The sequence below is a fragment of the Oncorhynchus nerka genome, linkage group LG15, assembly GCF_034236695.1.
Source record: "Oncorhynchus nerka isolate Pitt River linkage group LG15, Oner_Uvic_2.0, whole genome shotgun sequence".
In the NCBI taxonomy this organism is placed as follows: Eukaryota; Metazoa; Chordata; class Actinopteri; order Salmoniformes; family Salmonidae; genus Oncorhynchus; species Oncorhynchus nerka.
Genome location: NC_088410.1, coordinates 13,736,840 through 13,760,952, shown reverse-complemented (window position 1 = coordinate 13,760,952; position 24,113 = coordinate 13,736,840). Strand labels below are relative to the sequence as shown.

The following is a 24,113-nucleotide window of genomic DNA, read 5'->3' as shown; positions in this document are numbered from 1 at the left end:
CTGGGTAGAGGATGAGTGGGCGTCGGTCACAGCAGGTGATGTCACTGGTGTTCCACTCTAAATCCAGAAGGAGAGAAAGCGAGAGAGGAGGGAAAGAGAGAAATAAGAGGCCCCAAAACAGCGACCGCTCACCATGGAGTTGGCATGGAAACAAGGTGCAGGTCGCCAGTTCTTTACCCCCGCCCCCTAACCCTGACCCCATGTGACCCCGGAGGTCGTGTGGGGGCAACGACAGAAGCACATGTTGTGCTGACATTAGGAGTGCTGACTGTATGTTTAGTCAATGAAGAGTGTGTACACGACCTGTTGATGATGTACACAGCTTGTTGATGATGATGTACACAGCTTGTTGATGATGATGTACACAGCTTGTTGATGATGATGTACACAGCTTGTTGATGATGATGTACACAGCTTGTTGATGATGATGTACACAGCTTGTTGATGATGATGATGATGCTTGATGATGAGCTTGTTGATGATGATGTACACAGCTTGTTGATGATGATGTACACAGCTTGTTGATGATGATGATGTACACAGCTTGTTGATGATGATGATGTACACAGCTTGTTGATGATGATGTACACAGCTTGTTGATGATGATGATGTACACAGCTTGTTGATGATGATGATGTACACAGCTTGATGATGTACACAGCTTGTTGATGATGATGTACACAGCTTGTGATGATGATGATGTACACAGCTTGTTGATGATGATGATGTACACAGCTTGTTGATGATGATGTACACAGCTTGTTGATGATGATGATGATGTACACAGCTTGTTGATGATGATGATGTACACAGCTTGTTGATGATGATGATGTACACAGCTTGTTGATGATGATGATGATGTACACAGCTTGTTGTTGATGCTTCAGTGTGTTATCTATGCTGTTGCATTTGTTGTTTCTGTTTGATCATGAAAACATAAGGAAGCTATTGTTCTGGATCACCAAGGGTATGTGGGACCTGTCTAAATGCTCTGTTCAGAAGCTTTGGAGATGTCACACACACACACACACACACACACACACACACACACACACACACACACATCAAGCTAGTTGGTACACACACTCACGCATTTTAGGTACAACCACGCAACCTTTGCATGAACACAGATGCTAAAATCAAAGAGGCTATCAGGGTGCGACCAGACTGGCTGCTTCAGGACTCCCAGGTAGGGAGGGAGGTAGGAAGGTAGGTAGGTAGGAAGGGAGGTAGGAAGGTAGGTAGGGAGGGAGGGAGGGAGGGAGGTAGGTAGGTAGGAAGGGAGGTAGGAAGGGAGGGAGGGAGGTAGGTAGGTAGGAAGGGAGGTAGGAAGGGAGGGAGGGAGGGAGGAAGGAAGGAAGGAAGGAAGGTAGGTAGGTAGGTAGGTAGGGAGGAAGGAAGGAAGGGAAGGTAGGAAGGAAGGGAGGAGGTAGGGAGGGAGGAGGGAGGTAGGGAGGGAGGGAGGGAGGGAGGGAGGGAGGGAGGGAGGGAGGGAGGAAGGAAGGAAGGAAGGTAGGTAGGGAGGAAGGAAGGGAGGGAGGTAGGTAGGGAGGAAGGTAGCGAGGAAGGTAGGGAGGGAGGTAGGTAGGGAGGGGGGTAGGTAGGTAGGGAGGAAGGAAGGGAGGGGGGTAGGTAGGGAGGGAGGGAGGGAGGAAGGTAGGGAGGAAGGTAGGTAGGGAGGGAGGGAGGGAGGAAGGGAGGAGAAAAGAAGGGAAGATACTGTAGTTGGTGAACAAGATGAGCGATAGCAGGAGAGATTAACGTGTTGAAGTTGTAAGATCAGTTGATTGAGAGAATAATACAAGGTAAAGTGAGAAAGAAGACATCTATGCTTTTAGTCTGGAGTCTTAACTCCTAAACTACAACTCTCACCTTAAAAACTACAATAATTAACTATCAGGAGGAAGCGAGGGTACACTGCTACAATATAATCTGGGTTATCATTTTGGAATATTATCAGTAAAAATGTATGTTGCTTTCAATATGGTTCTAATTTAAAGCACTTTAGTTGCAATGTGTATTTGAGTGCGAGTGTGTGTGAGCGTATTGAAAATAATAAGCTTGGTACGAAAACCAATAGAGAAAACCAATAGAAAACCAATAGAGAACCAATAGAGAAAACCAATAGAGAAAACCAATAGAAAAACCAATAGAGAAAACCAATAGATGCTTCACACATATTTTAACAGTTAGCGTTGCCAAAGTCTGTGCATTATGTACGCGTCAAGAGTTGTATCTTTTTACATTTTTAAAGAAAATTCCTTTTGTACTTGGCACTTTATCTCCTTCTGAAGCTCTTATCCATATTTAACTCCTGTGTTACTTTCTCAATTTTTTTGTTATTTTAATATACAAAACAGCTATACAAAATGATCTTCTAATGAGTATTATAACCGTAACTATGTCAGGAAATTGAAGCGTTTTCATTTTGTATTTTCTTTTGTCATTTTGTGTTTTTAAAAAAAATCGTTGTTATTGATGGTCACTCTACTTCCTGGAAGAAGAAAAAAATTCCTCCCCACAAACTTCCTGTTTCCTGTGGGCAGATCTCAGGGACCCCTCCCCCCCAAAACCAGGAAGTTGGCCTTATTTGTTTGTTCTCTTCTGTTTGTTGTTGTTGAAAGGTCAGATGAATTTCAAGTGAGAAGTGTCATAGTAGTGCTTTTAGAATCGTTGTAATGATTCTCTGATGTTCCATCCAGACCAAAGTATTATATTCATCTCCCGTTAATAGATCACAGCCCACACGCTAGAACACTCTAGAACCAACCATTCCAAGCCATGTTCCCTTTTCCAAGCCCACAAAGATATTTTGGATGTACATTTTACTCCAAACCTGTTGGTGGCAGTCTCCACAAGATTGGTGGTCCTGTCCATAAACGTACCACAACAATGTAACGTTCAGTTACAAAGTTATATCAAAACCCTGTTTTCTAATCAGTCAGTTTGTATATGCGAGTATGTAGCTACTTCTTGAGTTATATCATTCTCAGTTTTGTTGGTTTTTACGGTCGTTAAGCACTGGCGTTCCGGTTTCACACCTTCTTTTAGTGTCCTCCATCCCCTAGACAACACACCTGACAGTTCCCATAGCAACTCTCAGTTCACAATTCAAGCGCTACAAAGAAGTTCTTAAATCCAAAGAAAACAATGAAGAGCAGGTTCTCCCAATTCTCCTGAGATATGTATATATCGGCCCGGTTTTTACTGTGTTTAACTACATCGTGCCAAAGCTAGTCCCTTCTGCATGTTTAGTATTTTGTCTTGGTGTAACACGTACTTTGTCCTACATTTGCATGTTGAAACAAAAGTGTTGTGGTCTGTTTTGTATCGTTGTATTGTATCATGCGCCTGTAGCATTTCTCCTGCTTTTGCACTTGACAAAGTCGAATAAAGAATTTGACAGCTATGAGAGCATGTATCCGTCTTGTGGGAGACTAATTGTTCACCTAGGACATTTTCACTATCAAAATACTCATAAAGATGGGTCGTCCATAAGACCTTGGCCAGTTGTCCACAAAGTACTGATCTTCCTGACCACCTCTGGCGGCAGTAGGGGACGAATGGATTGGATGGACGAAAGCTCAGTGGGCGGGGCTTACAGTTACAACAGCGGGTGAAGTTTACAGGTGAGTCAAATTGACCTTGGCAGCGATTACAGCCTCGAGTCTTCTTTTGTATGACGCTATAAGCTTGGCACACCTGCATTTGGGGAGTTTCTCCCATTCTTCTCTGCAGATCCTCTCAAGCTGTCAGGTTGGATGGGGAGCGTCGCTGCACAGCTATTTTCAGGTTTCTCAAGAGATGTTCGATCGGGTTCAAGTCTGAAAGACATTCAGAGACTTGTCCCGAAGCCACTCCTGCGTTGTCTTGGCTGTGTGCTGAGGGTTGTCCTGTTGGAAGGTAAACCTTCGCCCCAGTCTGAGGTCCTGAGTTTTCATCAAGGATTTCTCTACTTTACTAAGTTCATCTTTCCCTCGTTCCTGACTATTCTCCCAGTCCCTGCCACTGAAAAACATCCCCACAGCATGTTGCCACCACCATGCTTCACCGTAGGGATGATGCCAGGTCTCATCCAGACGTGACGCTTGGCATTCATGCCAAAGAGTTCAATCTTGGTTTCATCAGACCAGAGAATCTTGTTTCTCATGATCTGAGTCCTTTAGGTGCATTTTGGCAAACTCCAAGTGGGCTGTCATGTGCTTTTTATTGAGGAATGGGTTCCGTCTGGCCACTCTACCATAAAGGCCTGATTGGTGGAGTGCTGCTGGAAGGTTCTCCCACCTCCACAGAAGAACTCTGGAGCTCTGTCAGAGTGACTATCTGGTTCTTGGTTACCTCCCTGACCAAGGTCCTTATCCCCCGATTGCTCAGTTTGGCCGGGAGATTTGGTGGGTCCAAACTTCTTCCATTTCAGAATGATGTGTTCTTGGGGACATTCAATGATGCATAAATGTTTTGGTACACTTCCGCAGATCTGTGACTCAACACAATCCTGTCTCGGAGCTCCACAGACAATTCCTTCGACCTCATAGCTTGGTTTTTGCTCTGACATGCACTGTCAACTGTGGGACATTATACACTGCTCAAAAAAAATAAAGGGAACACTAAAATAACACATCCTAGATCTGAATGAATGAAATATTCTTATGAAATACTTTTTTCTTTACATAGTTGAATGTGCTGACAACAAAATCACACAAAAATTATCAATGGAAATCAAATTTATCAACCCACGGAGGTCTGGATTTGGAGTCACACTCAAAATTAAAGTGGAAAACCACACTACAGGCTGATCCAACTTTGATGTAATGTCCTTAAAACAAGTCCAAATGAGGCTCAGTAGTGTGTGTGGCCTCCACGTGCCTGTATGACCTCCCTACAACGCCTGGGCTCCTGATGAGGTGGCGGATGGTCTCCTGAGGGATCTCCTCCCAGACCTGGACTAAAGCATCCGCCAACTCCTGGACAGTCTGTGGTGCAACGTGGCGTTGGTGGATGGAGTGAGACATGATGTCCCAGATGTGCTCATTTGGATTCAGGTCTGGGGAACGGGCGGGCCAGTCCATAGCATCAATGCCTTCCTCTTGCAGGAACTGCTGACACACTCCAGCCACATGAGGTCTAGCATTGTCTTGCATTAGGAGGAACCCAGGGCCAACCGCACCAGCATATGGTCTCACAAGGGGTCTGAGGATCTCATATCGGTACCTAATGGCAGTCAGGCTACCTCTGGCGAGCACATGGAGGGCTGTGCGGCCCACCAAAGAAATGCCACCCCACGACTGACCCACCGCCAAACCGGTCATGCTGGAGGATGTTGCAGGCAGCAGAACCACTCCTTTATTGGGGGTGTCTTGCTAATTGCCTATAATTTCCACCTGTTGTCTATTCCATTTGCACAACAGCATGTGAAATTTATTGTCAATCAGTGTTGCTTCCTAAGTGGACAGTTTGATTTCACAGAAGTGTGATTGACTTGGAGTTACATTGTGTTGTTTAAGTGTTCCCTTTATTTTTTTGAGCAGTGTATATATATATATAGACAGGTGTGTGCCTTTCCAAATCATGTCCAATCAATTGAATTTACCACAGTTGGACACAAATCAAGTTGTAGAAACATATCAAGGATGATCAATGGAAACAGGATGCACCTGAGCTCAATTTCCAGTCTCAAAGAGTTTGAATACTTGTTTAAGGTATGTTTCTTTATAAATGTTAAAACATTTCTCAAAACCTGTTTCTCTTTGTCCTTGTGGGGTGTTGTGTATAGATTGATGAGGATTTTTATTTATTTAATCCATTTTTAGAACAAGGCTGGAACTTAAATAAATGTGGAAAAGGTCAAGGGGTCTGAATACTTTCAGAATGTACTGTATGTGGCTGAAACAGCTGTAAATATGTTTAAAAACATGGTGTGTGTCCCCCCCCCCCCGATAGTGCACTGGGCTAGGGACCAGATTACAGGCTCTCATCTTGCAGATGACCTTTCTCAAAAAAAAAAGGATTTATAGCCCTGGTTTTCATGATCTGATCAAGATGATCCAAACTCATCAAGGAAGCAGCCCAGTTAAATGCAAATCATTTTTAACATGGCGCAAACTCTGCCCACCTGGTGAACCAGGCAAGCTATAACAAAAAATCCCCTTAAAAAAAAAGGTGCCACCTGTAGAAATACAAATATGGGTTCAATAATCAAACTACAAACATGGCTGAGTTCAATAATCAAACTACAAACATGGCTGAGTTCAATAATCAAACTACAAACATGGCTGAGTTCAATAATCAAACTACAAACATGGCTGAGTTCAATAATCAAACTACAAACATGGCTGAGTTCAATAATCAAACTACAAACATGGCTGAGTTCAATAATCAAACTACAAACATGGCTGAGTTCAATAATCAAACTACAAACATGGCTGAGTTCAATAATCAAACTACAAACATGGCTGAGTTCAATAATCAAACTATAAACATGGCTGAGTTCACCACAAAGAACTACAAACATGGCTGAGTTCAATAATCAAACTACAAACATGGCTGAGTTCACCACAAAGAACTACAAACACGGCTCCTCAACGACATCACAATACAAATAGAAATGGAAAAAAAAAACACACTGACACTTTCATTGGCTATTTGTTTTGTTTATTCTGTACACACACACAGCTTTCAAATGTCGTGTTTCTCATTCACCATACTTCCTTCTGAGTGGTTTTGCGAGGGGATGAGAGAAGGAAATGAGGAGAGGGATGAAAGGGTGTGCGTCGGCTGTGTAAGCCACGGGGGGTCATTCTCTGCGTTCCAAATGGCACCCTATTCCCTCTACATAGTGCACTACTTTAGATAGAGCCCACGTGCCCTGGTCAAGCACAGAGTATTAGAAAGACAATAGGGACGCAGCGTTAGTTAGGCTGCACCAGGGTTAGTTAGGCAGCACCAGCGTTAGTTAGGCTGCACCAGTGTTAGTTAGGCTGCACCGGTCATCTCATCAGCATCACAACTAATTCATGGGAGCAGTTGGATGAAAAGCCACAAGGCCACATCAGCTTGTCGAGACAAATGTCTGGGAGAGAATCGTCAAATCATATAGGTAGAAAGCAGGAAGTTATTCAACCGGTGTGTGTGTGTGTGTGTATCAAGAGAGAAAGAGCGAAAGCAGGTCAATGTTGTCCCTGACTAAACACAGATCTAGGATCAGGTATTTTATTATCCTCCTGCTAGTGGACATTAGAACCACTTGGATAACCTGATCCTCGATCTGTGGTGAGGGAGGCAACGTCTGCCTTGAGCAGGGGGACCGGAAACAGTATCAGAAATATCACTCCGTTACAATATCCATACTAGCATACTACATAGTATGAAACCAATGTATTGGGGATGCAAACTATGTGTGAAAGGGCACCCTATTCCCTATATAGTGCACTACTGTTGACCATGGTCCATATGACTCTGGTCAACAGTAGCACACTATATAGGGAGTAGGGTGCCATTTGACCCGCAGTAGTATACTAGTATAGACATTTGACACTGGGAAGGCGTCCTCAAGGCTCAGACGAAGTCGGTGAAGTCGTCCACGGTGGAGACCAGTCTCTTCCTCTGTCCGGAGGAGTCCGTGTTGGAGCCTCCACCGCTGACCTGCTGGTAGGAGGACTGTTTGGTCTGGGAGGAGTGGCTCTGGGTCAGAGAGATACCGGGGGTGGGACGAGACTGGATCTCCTCCTGGGCCTGTGGGGGGTTGAGTTGAGAAATTGCCTGATTTCACAGTAGGACCTCGGCGATATGAACATGTTGAGAATGTAGGTAGTTTAGACTGTCCTTGAAAATCACTTAAAAACAACATCAATCCTTGTGCAATATATATATATATAGAGACAACATGTGTCTCCTAATCACAGTAATCACCAGGTACTGTAAACATGTGTCTCCTAATCACCAGGTACTGTAAACACAGTAATCACCAGGTACTGTAAACATGTGATTACTGTGATTAGGAGACACCAGGTACTGTAAACATGTGTCTCCTAATCACAGTAATCACCAGGTACTGTAAACATGTGTCTCCTAATCACAGTAATCACCAGGTACTGTAAACATGTCTCCTAATCACAGTAATCACCAGGTACTGTAAACATGTGTCTCCTAATCACCAGGTACTGTAAACATGTGTCTCCTAATCACAGTAATCACCAGGTACTGTAAACATGTGTCTCCTAATCACCAGGTACTGTAAACATGTGTCTCCTAATCACAGTAATCACCAGGTACTGTAAACATGTGTCTCCTAATCACAGTAATCACCAGGTACTGTAAACATGTGTCTCCTAATCACAGTAATCACCAGGTACTGTAAACATGTGTCTCCTAATCACAGTAATCACCAGGTACTGTAAACATGTGTCTCCTAACCACAGTAATCACCAGGTACTGTAAACATGTGCCTCCTAATCACAGTAATCACAAGGTACTGTAAACACGTGTCTCCTAATCACAGTAATCACCAGGTACTGTAAACACAGTAATCACCAGGTACTGTAAACACGTGTCTCCTAATCACAGTAATCACCAGGTACTGTAAACATGTGTCTCCTAATCACAGTAATCACCAGGTACTGTAAACATGTGTCTCCTAATCACCAGGTACTGTAAACATGTGTCTCCTAATCACAGTAATCACCAGGTACTGTAAACACGTGTCTCCTAATCACAGTAATCACCAGGTACTGTAAACACAGTAATCACCAGGTACTGTAAACATGTGTCTCCTAATCACAGTAATCACCAGGTACTGTAAACATGTGTCTCCTAATCACCAGGTACTGTAAACACGTCTCCTAATCACAGTAATCACCAGGTACTGTAAACATGTGTCTCCTAATCACAGTAATCACCAGGTACTGTAAACACGTCTCCTAATCACCAGGTACTGTAAACACGTGCCTCCTAATCACCAGGTACTGTAAACATGTGTCTCCTAATCACAGTAATCACCAGGTACTGTAAACATGTGTCTCCTAATCACCAGGTACTGTAAACACGTGCCTCCTAATCACCAGGTACTGTAAACATGTGTCTCCTAATCACAGTAATCACCAGGTACTGTAAACATGTGTCTCCTAATCACCAGGTACTGTAAACATGTGTCTCCTAATCACCAGGTACTGTAAACACGTGTCTCCTAATCACAGTAATCACCAGGTACTGTAAACATGTGTCTCCTAACCACAGTAATCACCAGGTACTGTAAACATGTGCCTCCTAATCACAGTAATCACAAGGTACTGTAAACACGTGTCTCCTAATCACAGTAATCACCAGGTACTGTAAACACAGTAATCACCAGGTACTGTAAACATGTGTCTCCTAATCACAGTAATCACCAGGTACTGTAAACATGTGTCTCCTAATCACCAGGTACTGTAAACACGTCTCCTAATCACAGTAATCACCAGGTACTGTAAACATGTGTCTCCTAATCACAGTAATCACCAGGTACTGTAAACACGTCTCCTAATCACCAGGTACTGTAAACACGTGCCTCCTAATCACCAGGTACTGTAAACATGTGTCTCCTAATCACAGTAATCACCAGGTACTGTAAACATGTGTCTCCTAATCACCAGGTACTGTAAACATGTGTCTCCTAATCACCAGGTACTGTAAACATGTGTCTCCTAATCACAGTAATCACCAGGTACTGTAAACATGTGTCTCCTAATCACAGTAATCACCAGGTACTGTAAACACGTCTCCTAATCACAGTAATCACCAGGTACTGTAAACATGTGTCTCCTAATCACAGTAATCACCAGGTACTGTAAACACAGTAATCACCAGGTACTGTAAACATGTGTCTCCTAACCACAGTAATCACCAGGTACTGTAAACATGTGCCTCCTAATCACAGTAATCACAAGGTACTGTAAACACGTGTCTCCTAATCACAGTAATCACCAGGTACTGTAAACATGTGTCTCCTAACCACAGTAATCACCAGGTACTGTAAACATGTGCCTCCTAATCACAGTAATCACAAGGTACTGTAAACACGTGTCTCCTAATCACAGTAATCACCAGGTACTGTAAACACAGTAATCACCAGGTACTGTAAACATGTGTCTCCTAATCACCAGGTACTGTAAACACGTCTCCTAATCACAGTAATCACCAGGTACTGTAAACATGTGTCTCCTAATCACAGTAATCACCAGGTACTGTAAACACGTCTCCTAATCACCAGGTACTGTAAACACAGTAATCACCAGGTACTGTAAACATGTGCCTCCTAATCACAGTAATCACAAGGTACTGTAAACACGTGTCTCCTAATCACAGTAATCACCAGGTACTGTAAACACAGTAATCACCAGGTACTGTAAACATGTGTCTCCTAATCACAGTAATCACCAGGTACTGTAAACATGTGTCTCCTAATCACCAGGTACTGTAAACACGTCTCCTAATCACAGTAATCACCAGGTACTGTAAACATGTGTCTCCTAATCACAGTAATCACCAGGTACTGTAAACACGTCTCCTAATCACCAGGTACTGTAAACACGTGCCTCCTAATAACCAGGTACTGTAAACATGTGTCTCCTAATCACAGTAATCACCAGGTACTGTAAACATGTGTCTCCTAATCACAGTAATCACCAGGTACTGTAAACATGTGTCTCCTAATCACAGTAATCACCAGGTACTGTAAACACGTCTCCTAATCACAGTAATCACCAGGTACTGTAAACACGTCTCCTAATCACAGTAATCACCAGGTACTGTAAACACATGTCTCCTAATCACAGTAATCACCAGGTACTGTAAACATGTGTCTCCTAATCACAGTAATCACCAGGTACTGTAAACACATGTCTCCTAATCACAGTAATCACCAGGTACTGTAAACATGTGTCTCCTAATCACCAGGTACTGTAAACATGTGTCTCCTAATCACAGTAATCACCAGGTACTGTAAACATGTGTCCTAATCACAGTAATCACCAGGTACTGTAAACACAGTAATCACCAGGTACTGTAAACACAGTAATCACCAGGTACTGTAAACACATGTCTCCTAATCACAGTAATCACCAGGTACTGTAAACATGTGTCTCCTAATCACCAGGTACTGTAAACATGTGTCTCCTAATCACAGTAATCACCAGGTACTGTAAACATGTGTCTCCTAATCACAGTAATCACCAGGTACTGTAAACATGTGTCTCCTAATCACAGTAATCACCAGGTACTGTAAACATGTGTCTCCTAATCACAGTAATCACCAGGTACTGTAAACACGTCTCCTAATCACAGTAATCACCAGGTACTGTAAACATGTGTCTCCTAATCACCAGGTACTGTAAACACGTCTCCTAATCACAGTAATCACCAGGTACTGTAAACACGTCTCCTAATCACAGTAATCACCAGGTACTGTAAACACATGTCTCCTAATCACAGTAATCACCAGGTACTGTAAACATGTGTCTCCTAATCACAGTAATCACCAGGTACTGTAAACACATGTCTCCTAATCACAGTAATCACCAGGTACTGTAAACATGTGTCTCCTAATCACCAGGTACTGTAAACATGTGTCTCCTAATCACAGTAATCACCAGGTACTGTAAACATGTCTCCTAATCACAGTAATCACCAGGTACTGTAAACACAGTAATCACCAGGTACTGTAAACACAGTAATCACCAGGTACTGTAAACACATGTCTCCTAATCACAGTAATCACCAGGTACTGTAAACACATGTCTCCTAATCACAGTAATCACCAGGTACTGTAAACACAGTAATCACCAGGTACTGTAAACACAGTAATCACCAGGTACTGTAAACACAGTAATCACCAGGTACTGTAAACACATGTCTCCTAATCACAGTAATCACCAGGTACTGTAAACACATGTCTCCTAATCACAGTAATCACCAGGTACTGTAAACACATGTCTCCTAATCACAGTAATCACCAGGTACTGTAAACACAGTAATCACCAGGTACTGTAAACACATGTCTCCTAATCACAGTAATCACCAGGTACTGTAAACACAGTAATCACCAGGTACTGTAAACACGTGTCTCCTAAACACAGTAATCACCAGGTACTGTAAACATGTGTCTCCTAATCACAGTAATCACCAGGTACTGTAAACATGTGTCTCCTAATCACAGTAATCACCAGGTACTGTAAACACGTTTCCTAATTTAATACATTTCCAGGTTTAATGTTGACTGTTCAGTCCACAACGGAGGTTTGTTCTCTGAGGTGCTCTAACTCTCACCAAGAAACAAAAGAAAGGTTTCTCCACTGTGTGTGTGTGTGTGTGTGTGTTCTCACCCTTGTCCGGAGTCTCTTGATGTGTCGTAGTCTGGCCAGCCACTTGGAGGCGTAGGCATCAGAAGGGTTTGCTCTGTACTGGTGGACCAGAGATGCCATCTGAAACACACAGGGAGACATACAGACAGTCATGACAGCGTGCGCTGAATCAGCATGCAGTTATCAACAGCATGCATTTTAATTAAATGTCCAAGTGTGTGTGTGTGTGTGTGTGAGAGAGAGAGAGAGACTCACGTTAGCGTGTAGGGCCATCTGTCGTACCAGCAATGGAAGGTTTTGGTCTGAGACTATCTTCACTACACTGGTGTCAACTAGACCCTCCAGATCTGATGGATGGAGACAGAGAGAGAGGAGGAAAGAGGTGAGGAAGTAGAGAGAGAGAGAAGGAAAGAGGTGAGGAAGTAGAGAGAGGGAGAAGGAAAGAGGTGAGGAAGTAGAGAGGGGGAGGAGGAAAGAGGTGAGGAAGTAGAGAGGGGGAGGAGGAAAGAGGTGAGGAAGTAGAGAGGGGGAGGAGGAAAGAGGTGAGGAAGTAGAGAGGGGGAGGAGGAAAGAGGTGAGGAAGTAGAGAGAGAGAGAAGGAAAGAGGTGAGGAAGTAGAGAGAGAGAGAAGGAAAGAGGTGAGGAAGTAGAGAGAGAGAGAGAAGGAAAGAGGTGAGGAAGTAGAGAGAGAGAGAGAAGGAAAGAGGTGAGGAAGTAGAGGGAGAAGGAAAGAGGTGAGGAAGTAGAGAGAGGGAGGAGGAAAGAGGTGAGGAAGTAGAGAGGGGAGGAGGAAAGAGGTGAGGAAGTAGAGAGAGGGAGAAGGAAAGAGGTGAGGAAGTAGAGAGAGGGAGAAGGAAAGAGGTGAGGAAGTAGAGAGGGGGAGAAGGAAAGAGGTGAGGAAGTAGAGAGGGGGAGGAGGAAAGAGGTGAGGAAGTAGAGAGAGGGAGAAGGAAAGAGGTGAGGAAGTAGAGAGGGGGAGGAGGAAAGAGGTGAGGAAGTAGAGAGGGGGAGAAGGAAAGAGGTGAGGAAGTAGAGAGGGGGAGAAGGAAAGAGGTGAGGAAGTAGAGAGGGGGAGAAGGAAAGAGGTGAGGAAGTAGAGGGGGAGAAGGAAAGAGGTGAGGAAGTAGAGGGGGAGAAGGAAAGAGGTGAGGAAGTAGAGAGAGAGAGGAGGAAAGAGGTGAGGAAGTAGAGAGAGGGAGGAGGAAAGAGGTGAGGAAGTAGAGAGGGGGAGGAGGAAAGAGGTGAGGAAGTAGAGAGAGGGAGGAGGAAAGAGGTGAGGAAGTAGAGAGGGGGAGGAGGAAATAGGTGAGGAAGTAGAGAGGGGGAGAAGGAAAGAGGTGAGGAAGTAGAGAGAGGGAGATATGGGGAAAGAGAAGGAAAAAATAAAAATCAGTCCATTTCACTTCAACAAAGACTTAATTATGATTTAAAACATCCCCCTTGGCTCCCTGCTTCATTGTCCATCTCTATATTCGTCCTTGTTATTCCTCTCTCCTCCCCTTCCCTTCCTCTCTCCTTCCCTTCCTCTCTCCTCCCCTTCCTCTCTCCTTCCCTTCCTCTCTCCTTCCCTTCCTGTCTCCTTCCCTTCCTGTCTCCTTCCCTTCCTCTCACCTTTCCTGCACTGCAGGGTGACCAGGTTACTTCCGTAGTCCAGAGGCTTAATGATCACCTCAACAAAGTTAAACTGACCCTGGGACACAGACGAGAGAGAGGGAGGAGAGAGACGAGGGGGAGAGGGAGGGAGGAGAGAGACGGGGGAGAGGGAGGGAGGGAGAGAGAGACGAGGGGGAGAGGGAGGGAGGAGAGAGACGAGGGGGAGAGGGAGGGAGGAGAGAGACGAGGGGGAGAGGGAGAGAGGAGAGAGACGAGGGGAGAGGGAGGGAGGAGAGAGACGAGAGGGAGGGAGGAGAGAGCCGAGAGGGAGGATAGAGAGGAGAGAGGGAGGAGGAGAGATGAGGGGGAGAGGGAGGGAGGAGCGAGACGAGGGGGGGAGAGGGAGGGAGGAGAGAGACGAGAGGGAGGGAGGAGAGAGACGAGAGGGAGAGGGAGAGAGACGAGAGGGAGAGGGGAGAGAGACGAGAGGGAGAGGGGAGAGAGACGAGAGGGAGAGGGAGGGAGGAGAGAGACGAGGGGGAGAGGGAGGGAGGAGAGAGACGAGGGGGGAGAGGGAGGAGAGAGACGAGGGGAGAGGGAGGGAGGAGAGAGACGAGAGGGAGGGAGGAGAGAGATGAGGGGGAGAGAGAGGAGAGAGGGAGGGAGGAGAGAGACGAGGGGGAGAGAGAGGAGAGGGAGGAGGGATAGGGAGGAGAGAGACGAGAGGGAGGGAGGAGAGAGATGAGGGGAGAGAGAGGAGAGAGGGATAGGGAGGAGAGAGACGAGAGGGAGGGAGGAGAGAGACGAGGGGGGAGAGAGGAGAGAGACGAGGGGAGAGGGAGGAGAGAGACGAGAGGGAGGGAGGAGAGAGACGAGAGGGAGGGAGGGGAGGAGAGGGAGGGAGGAGAGAGGAGAGGGAGGGAGAGAGACGAGAGGGAGGGAGGGAGAGAGACGAGAGGGAGGGAGGAGAGAGACGAGAGGGAGGGAGGAGAGAGACGAGAGGGAGAGGGAGGATAGAGACGAGAGGGAGAGGGAGGATAGAGACGAGAGGGAGGGAGGAGAGAGATGAGGGGGAGAGGGACGAGAGGGAGGGAGGAGAGAGACGAGGGGGAGAGGGAGGGAGGAGAGAGACGAGAGGGAGAGGGAGGGAGGAGAGAGACGAGAGGGAGGGAGGAGAGAGACGAGAGGGAGAGGGAGGATAGAGACGAGAGGGAGGATAGAGACGAGAGGGAGGGAGGAGAGAGATGAGGGGGAGAGGGAGGAGAGAGGGAGAGGGAGGAGAGAGAAAGAGAAGAATATAGAAGAGTTATTATTTAATCCAAATGAACACAATGAACAAAAGTGGGTGTGTTTGTCTGCCTGTGAGTGAGTGAGTGAGTGAGAACGTACCTTGATGGTCCCCAGTTTGTACTCCTCTCCTGAGTCGTTGTAAACCACCATAACAAAGTCGTTTCCAATGTGTCTCTTCTTGTTACAGCAGCCCTTATCACTGTCTCTGTTGGGCATCAGGGTGGCTATGTGGAAGATGGCTGAGGAGAGGAGGAGAGGGGGGTTAGTGGGGGTACAGCAGCCCTTATCACTGTCTCTGTTGGGCATCAGGGTGGCTATGTGGAAGATGGCTGAGGAGAGGGGGGTTAGTGGGGGTACAGCAGCCCTTATCACTGTCTCTGTTGGGCATCAGGGTGGCTATGTGGAAGATGGCTGAGGAGGAGAGAGGGGGGTTAGTGGGGGTACAGCAGCCCTTATCACTGTCTCTGTTGGGCATCAGGGTGGCTATGTGGAAGATGGCTGAGGAGAGGAGGAGAGGGGGGTTAGTGGGGGTACAGCAGCCCTTATCACTGTCTCTGTTGGGCATCAGGGTGGCTATGTGGAAGATGGCTGAGGAGAGGAGGAGAGGGGGGTTAGTGGGGGTACAGCAGCCCTTATCACTGTCTCTGTTGGGCATCAGGGTGGCTATGTGGAAGATGGCTGAGGAGAGGAGGAGAGGGGGGTTAGTGGGGGTACAGCACTGCCTCTGTTGGGCATCAGGGTGGCTATGTGGAAGACTGTGACCCCTCTGTTGGGCATCAGGGTGGCTATGTGGAAGATGGCTGAGGAGAGGAGAGGGGGGTTAGTGGGGGTACAGACAGACTGACCCCTCTGTTGGGCATCACCTGAACCCTGGGGTACAGAGTAACACCTGTAAGTAGAAATACAGTCACCCTGCATGATGTCATCGTGCCAGCAGTAGGTAAACTCCCCGTCATCTCCATACTGGTCTAGACCCCCCAGGAAGATCTGGTCTGGATCACAGTCCTTCAGGTGGATCAGCTTCCCCAGGCCGGTCAGGAAGCCAGCGTAGCGGTTAGAACCATACTCATTGGACAGGATGGACACCTCGTTGAATACCTGGGGTAGGGAGCAGGAAGGAGAGAGGGAGAGGGAGAGGGAGGAGAGAGGGAAAGGGGGAGGGAGGAGAGGGAGATGGGGAGGAAAGAGAGAGGGAAAGGGGGAGGGAAAGAGGGAGAGGAAGGAGAGAGGGAGAGGGAGAGGAAAGAGAGGGAAAGGGGGAGGGAGAGAGGGAAAGGGGAGGGAGAGGGGGAGGAAGGAGAGAGGGAGAGGAAGGAGAGAGGGAGAGGTGGAGGAAGGAGAGAGGGAGAGGTGGAGGAAGGAGAGAGGGAAAGGGGGAGGGAGAGAGAGAGGGGGAGGAAGGAGAGAGGGAAAGGGGGAGGGAAAAAGTCCGTTCATTAAAGGTTGTTTTGGGAGTCAACCCATACTACATCTACAAGTGTGTTGCAGACTCATTTGTACCTTCCTCTGGAATCTAAATGTTGTCTCCACACAGGGTTTATAGAGTCCTTGTGGTCATGTGTGGACGGGAGGGGACATTACATATTGTACCCCCCCCCCCAAATAAACAGCAGAAAACACAAGGTGGAATTTCTAAATGTGTTTGTGCATCTGCAGTGTTTCCCTTGTTAGCCAAATGTCAGCTACCCAAACCTGTAGTTAGTCTAGCGGCCGGCTACCCAAACCTGTAGCTAGTCTAGCGCCCGGCTACCCAAACCTGTAGTTAGTCTAGCGGCCGGCTACCCAAACCTGTAGCTAGTCTAGCGGCCGGCTACCCAAACCTGTAGCTAGTCTAGCGGCCGGCTACCCAAACCTGTAGTTAGTCTAGCGGCCGGCTACCCAAACCTGTAGCTAGTCTAGCGGCCGGCTACCCAAACCTGTAGTTAGTCTAGTGGTCGGCTACCCAAACCTGTAGTTAGCCAAATGTCAGCTACCCAAACCTGTAGCTAGTCTAGAGGCCGGCTACCCAAACCTGTAGCTAGTCTAGAGGCCGGATACCCAAACCTGTAGTTAGTCTAGTGGTCGGCTACCCAAACCTGTAGTTAGCCAAATGTCAGCTACCCAAACCTGTAGCTAGTCTAGAGGCCGGATACCCAAACCTGTAGCTAGTCTAGCGGCCGGCTAACCAAACCTGTAGCTAGTCTAGCGGCCGGCTACCCAAACCTGTAGTTAGTCTAGCGGCCGGCTACCCAAACCTGTAGCTAGTCTAGAGGCCGGATACCCAAACCTGTAGTTAGTCTAGTGGTCAGCCACCCAAACCTGTAGTTAGCCAAATGTCAGCTACCCAAACCTGTAGCTAGTCTAGAGGCCGGCTACCCAAACCTGTAGCTAGTCTAGAGGCCGGATACCCAAACCTGTAGTTAGTCTAGTGGTCGGCTACCCAAACCTGTAGTTAGCCAAATGTCAGCTACCCAAACCTGTAGCTAGTCTAGAGGCCGGATACCCAAACCTGTAGCTAGTCTAGAGGCCGGATACCCAAACCTGTAGTTAGTCTAGTGGTCGGCTACCCAAACCTGTAGCTAGTCTAGAGGCCGGATACCCAAACCTGTAGTTAGTCTAGTGGTCGGCTACCCAAACCTGTAGTTAGTCTAGCGATCGGCTACCCAAACCTGTAGTTAGTCTAGCGGCCGGCTACCCAAACCTGTAGTTAGTCTAGCGGCCGGCTACCCAAACCTGTAGTTAGTCTAGCGGCCGGCTACCCAAACCTGTAGTTAGTCTAGCGGCCAGCTACCCAAACCTGTAGTTAGTCTAGTGGCCAGCTACCCAAACCTGTAGTTAGTCTAGCGGCCGGCTACCCAAACCTGTAGTTAGTCTAGCGGCCGGCTACCCAAACCTGTAGTTAGTCTAGTGGCCGGGCTACCCAAACCTGTAGCTAGTCTAGAGGCCGGCTACCCAAACATGCAGTTAGTCTAGCGGCCGGATACCCAAACCTGTAGTTAGTCTAGCGGCCAGCGACCCCAAACCTGTAGTTAGTCTAGCGGCCAGCTACCCAAACCTGTAGTTAGTCTAGTGGCCGGCTACCCAAACCTGTAGTTAGTCTAGCGGCCGGCTACCCAAACCTGTAGTTAGTCTAGCGGCCGGATACCCAAACCTGTAGTTAGTCTAGTGGTCGGCTACCCAAACCTGTAGTTAGCCAAATGTCAGCTACCCAAACCTGTAGCTAGTCTAGAGGCCGGCTACCCAAACCTGTAGCTAGTCTAGAGGCCGGATACCCAAACCTGTAGTTAGTCTAGTGGTCGGCTACCCAAACCTGTAGTTAGATACCTAAGATGGTGTCAGCTACCCAAACCTGTAGCTAGTCTAGAGGCCGGATACCCAAACCTGTAGCTAGTCTAGAGGCCGGATACCCAAACCTGTAGTTAGTCTAGTGGTCGGCTACCCAAACCTATAGCTAGTCTAGAGGCCGGATACCCAAACCTGTAGTTAGTCTAGTGGTCGGCTACCCAAACCTGTAGTTAGTCTAGCGATCGGCTACCCAAACCTGTAGTTAGTCTAGCGGCCGGCTACCCAAACCTGTAGTTAGTCTAGCGGCCGGCTACCCAAACCTGTAGTTAGTCTAGCGGCCAGCTACCCAAACCTGTAGTTAGTCTAGCGGCCAGCTACCCAAACCTGTAGTTAGTCTAGCGGCCAGCTACCCAAACCTGTAGTTAGTCTAGCGGCCGGCTACCCAAACCTGTAGTTAGTCTAGCGGCCAGCTACCCAAACCTGTAGTCAGTCTAGGGAGAGGAGCTACCCAAACCTGTAGTTAGTCTAGAGGCCGGCTACCCAAACCTGTAGTTAGTCTAGGGGCCGGCTACCCAAACCTGTAGTTAGTCTAGCGGAGACACTACCCAAACCTGTAGTTAGTCTAGCGGCCAGCTACCCAAACCTGTAGTTAGTCTAGTGGCCGGCTACCCAAACCTGTAGTTAGTCTAGCGGCCAGCTACCCAAACCTGTAGTTAGTCTAGCAGGCCGAGAGACCCAAACCTCAGCTAAGAAGTTAGTCTAGCGGAGAGATCCCAAACCTGTAGATTAGTCTAGTGGAGGAGAGAAACCTGTAGTTAGTCTAGGGCCGGCTACCCAAACCTGTAGTCAGTCTAGGGGAGCTACCCAAACCTGTAGTTAGTCTAGGGGCTACCACAAACCTGTATTAGTCTAGCAGAGTCCCAAACCTGTGATCAGCTAGTTATCTCTCCCTTCAAACCTGAGCTAGTCAGACCCAAACACAATCTTATGGGTCTACGGAGGCATCGGTACCCAAAGTTAGTCTGTCGATCAGCTAGGGGGAGAGAGACTGTCAGTTAGTCTGTCGATCAGCTACCCAAACCTGTAGTTAGAGATCAGCTACCCAAGACCTGTCGATCAGCTACCCAAACCTGTAATAATCATGGTTGAATTCCAGACCGATTGGCCCCCATTGATCTTCTCCAAGCCCCGAGGCAAAGTGTGTAGAATTGCAAGAAATTGATCACAAAATTACAAACATCTCTCTCCACCCCGTGGCAATATGTGGATTGCAGGAAATGTAATCAAAAACGCCCCCAGCAAGCCCCTGTGGCCCCTCCTGATGAGCTCATCAAACCAGCCCGTCCCCCAGGCTTAAAGGGATACTGGGAGACTGTTACAACGAAGCAGTGTCTGTTTGAAGTCATAGCTCTGACACTTAGTTAGCATCGGCTCACAAAACCTCCTTCATCCTGCACACAGATACCATACAGATGGTGTCCACAAGTTCACCTGCCTCTGGGAGGTAGATTCATCTGGTAGGATCCCTTCAAAGACACCTGACTCACCTGTCCAGCTCCGACAAACACCACTCCAATCTTATGGGTATCATACGGAGGCATCTGGTCCAGAACCTTCACCGCTCTGTCGATCAGCTAGGGGGGAGAGAGAGAGACACTGTCGATCAGCTAGGGGAGAGACACTGTCGATCAGCTAGGGGGAGAGAGAGAGACACTGTCGATCAGCTAGGGGGGAGAGAGACACTGTCGATCAGCTAGGGGGAGAGAGACACTGTCGATCAGCTAGGGGAGAGAGAGAGACACTGTCGATCAGCTAGGGGGGAGATCAGAGAGAGACACTGTCGATCAGCTAGGGGGGAGAGAGAGACACTGTCGATCAGCTAGGGGAGAGAGAGAGACACTGTCGATCAGCTAGGGGGGAGAGAGAGACACTGTCGATCAGCTAGGGGGGGGAGAGACACTGTCGATCAGCTAGGGGAGAGAGACACTGTCGATCAGCTAGGGGGGGAGAGACACTGTCGATCAGCTAGGGGGAGAGACACTGTCGATCAGCTAGGGGAGAGAGACACTGTCGATCAGCTAGGGGGGGAGAGAGACACTGTCGATCAGCTAGGGGGGAGACTGTCGATCAGAGAGACACTGTCGATCAGCTAGGGGGGGAGAGAGAGACACTGTCGATCAGCTAGGGGAGAGAGAGAGAGAGAGACACTGTCGATCAGCTAGGGGAGAGAGAGAGAGAGAGACACTGTCGATCAGCTAGGGGGGAGAGAGAGACACTGTCGATCAGCTAGGGGGGAGAGAGAGACACTGTCGATCAGCTAGGGGGAGAGACTGTCGATCAGAGAGAGACACTGTCGATCAGCTAGGGGGGAGAGAGAGAGACACTGTCGATCAGCTAGGGGGGGGAGAGAGAGACACTGTCGATCAGCTAGGGGGAGAGAGAGACACTGTCGATCAGCTAGGGGAGAGAGAGAGACACTGTCGATCAGCTAGGGGGAGAGAGAGACACTGTCGATCAGCTAGGGGGAGGGAGAGAGAGACACTGTCGATCAGCTATCAGGGAGAGAGAGAGACACTGTCGATCAGCTAGGGGGGAGAGAGAGACACTGTCGATCAGCTAGGGAGAGAGAGAGACACTGTCGATCAGCTAGGGGGGGGAGAGAGACACTGTCGATCAGCTAGGGAGAGAGAGAGACACTGTCGATCAGCTAGGGGGAGAGAGACACTAGGGGGAGAGAGACACTGTCGATCAGCTAGGGGAGAGAGAGAGACACTGTCGATCAGCTAGGGGAGGGAGATCAGAGAGAGACACTGTCGATCAGCTAGGGGGGAGAGAGACACTGTCGATCAGCTAGGGGGGGAGAGAGAGAGACACTGTCGATCAGCTAGGGGAGAGAGACACTGTCGATCAGCTAGGGGGGGTCGATCAGAGGGGAGAGAGACACTGTCGATCAGCTAGGGGGAGAGAGAGACACTGTCGATCAGCTAGGGGGAGAGAGACACTGTCGATCAGCTAGGGGGGGATCAGAGAGACACTGTCGATCAGCTAGGGGGGGGAGAGAGACACTGTCGATCAGCTAGGGGAGAGAGACACTGTCGATCAGCTAGGGGAGAGAGAGACTGTCGATCAGCTAGGGAGAGAGACACTGTCGATCAGCTAGGGGAGGGGAGAGAGACACTGTCGATCAGCTAGACACTGTCGATCAGGAGAGAGACACTGTCGATCAGCTAGGGGAGAGAGACACTGTCGATCAGCTAGGGGAGAGACACTGTCGATCAGCTAGGGGGGAGAGAGACACTGTCGATCAGCTAGGGGGAGAGAGAGACACTGTCGATCAGCTAGGGGGGAGAGAGACACTGTCGATCAGCTAGGGGGAGAGAGACACTGTCGATCAGCTAGGGGGGAGAGAGACACTGTCGATCAGCTAGGGGAGAGAGACACTGTCGATCAGCTAGGGGAGAGAGAGACTGTCGATCAGCTAGGGGGAGAGACAGCGATCAGCTAGGGGAGAGAGAGACACTGTCGATCAGCTAGGGGGGAGAGAGACACTGTCGATCAGCTAGGGGGGAGAGACACTGATCAGCTAGGGGGAGAGACACTGTCGATCAGCTAGGGAGAGAGAGACACTGTCGATCAGCTAGGGGGAGAGAGACACTGTCGATCAGCTAGGGGGGAGAGAGAGACACTGTCGATCAGCTAGGGGGAGAGAGAGACACTGTCGATCAGCTAGGGGAGAGAGAGACACTGTCGATCAGCTAGGGGGGAGAGAGACACTGTCGATCAGCTAGGGGGAGAGAGACACTGTCGATCAGCTAGGGGGGAGAGAGACACTGTCGATCAGCTAGGGGGGAGAGAGAGACACTGTCGATCAGCTAGGGGGAGAGAGACACTGTCGATCAGCTAGGGGGAGAGAGACACTGTCGATCAGCTAGGGGGAGAGAGACACTGTCGATCAGCTAGGGGGAGAGAGACACTGTCGATCAGCTAGGGGGGGAGAGAGACACTGTCGATCAGCTAGGGGAGAGAGACACTGTCGATCAGCTAGGGGGAGAGAGACACTGTCGATCAGCTAGGGGAGAGAGAGACACTGAGACACTGTCGATCAGCTAGGGGGGAGAGAGACACTGTCGATCAGCTAGGGGGGAGAGACACTGTCGATCAGCTAGGGGAGAGAGACACTGTCGATCAGCTAGGGGGAGAGACACTGTCGATCAGCTAGAGAGAGAGACACTGTCGATCAGCTAGGGGGAGAGAGACACTGTCGATCAGCTAGGGGAGAGAGACACTGTCGATCAGCTAGGGGGGAGAGAGACACTGTCGATCAGCTAGGGGGAGAGAGACACTGTCGATCAGCTAGGGGGGGAGAGAGACACTGTCGATCAGCTAGGGGGAGAGAGACACTGTCGATCAGCTAGGGGGAGAGAGACACTGTCGATCAGCTAGGGGGAGAGAGAGACACTGTCGATCAGCTAGGGGGAGAGAGACACTGTCGATCAGCTAGGGGAGAGAGAGACACTGTCGATCAGCTAGGGGGGAGAGAGACACTGTCGATCAGCTAGGGGGAGAGACACTGTCGATCAGCTAGGGGAGAGAGACACTGTCGATCAGCTAGGGGAGAGACACTGTCGATCAGCTAGGGGAGAGACACTGTCGATCAGCTAGGGGGAGAGAGACACTGTCGATCAGCTACTGTCGGGGAGAGAGACACTGTCGATCAGCTAGGGAGAGAGAGAGACACTGTCGATCAGCTAGGGGGAGAGAGACACTGTCGATCAGCTAGGGGGAGAGAGACACTGTCGATCAGCTAGGGGAGAGACACTGTCGATCAGCTAGGGGAGAGAGGGATCAGAGAGACACTGTCGATCAGCTAGGGGGAGAGAGACACTGTCGATCAGCTAGGGGGAGGGAGAGAGAGACACTGTCGATCAGCTAGGGGAGAGATCAGCTAGGGGAGAGAGAGACACTGTCGATCAGCTAGGGGGAGAGAGACACTGTCGATCAGCTAGGGAGAGAGACACTGTCGATCAGCTAGGGGAGAGAGACACTGTCGATCAGCTAGGGGGGAGAGACACTGTCGATCAGCTAGGGGAGAGACACTGTCGATCAGCTAGGGGAGAGAGACACTGTCGATCAGCTAGGGGGAGAGAGACACTGTCGATCAGCTAGGGGGAGAGAGACACTGTCGATCAGCTAGGGGGGAGAGAGACACTGTCGATCAGCTAGGGGAGAGAGAGACACTGTCGATCAGCTAGGGGAGAGAGACACTGTCGATCAGCTAGGGGGGAGAGACACTGTCGATCAGCTAGGGGAGAGAGACACTGTCGATCAGCTAGGGGGGAGAGAGACACTGTCGATCAGCTAGGGGAGAGAGACACTGTCGATCAGCTAGGGGGAGAGAGACACACTGTCGATCAGCTAGGGGGAGAGAGAGACACTGTCGATCAGCTAGGGGAGAGAGAGAGAGACACTGTCGATCAGCTAGGGGAGAGAGAGACACTGTCGATCAGCTAGGGGAGAGAGACACTGTCGATCAGCTAGGGGAGAGAGACACTGTCGATCAGCTAGGGGAGAGAGACACTGTCGATCAGCTAGGGGAGAGACACTGTCGATCAGCTAGGGGGGGAGAGATCAGCT

General features: G+C 48.8%; 1 protein-coding gene across 1 annotated transcript in view; it reads right to left on the bottom strand.

The window, feature by feature from the left end:
- Window positions 1–6,634: 6,634 nt before the first annotated feature.
- Window positions 6,635–24,113, bottom strand: part of LOC115124168 (tuberin-like) — a 93,327-nt gene continuing 75,848 nt past the window's right edge. Inside the window, 7 exon segments of the mRNA XM_065002199.1 lie at window positions 6,635–7,731; window positions 12,354–12,452; window positions 12,588–12,679; window positions 13,944–14,022; window positions 15,315–15,454; window positions 16,127–16,313; window positions 20,027–20,113. Of these exon segments, the coding sequence (XP_064858271.1) occupies window positions 7,555–7,731; window positions 12,354–12,452; window positions 12,588–12,679; window positions 13,944–14,022; window positions 15,315–15,454; window positions 16,127–16,313; window positions 20,027–20,113 (861 nt within the window). The 3' untranslated portion in view covers window positions 6,635–7,554.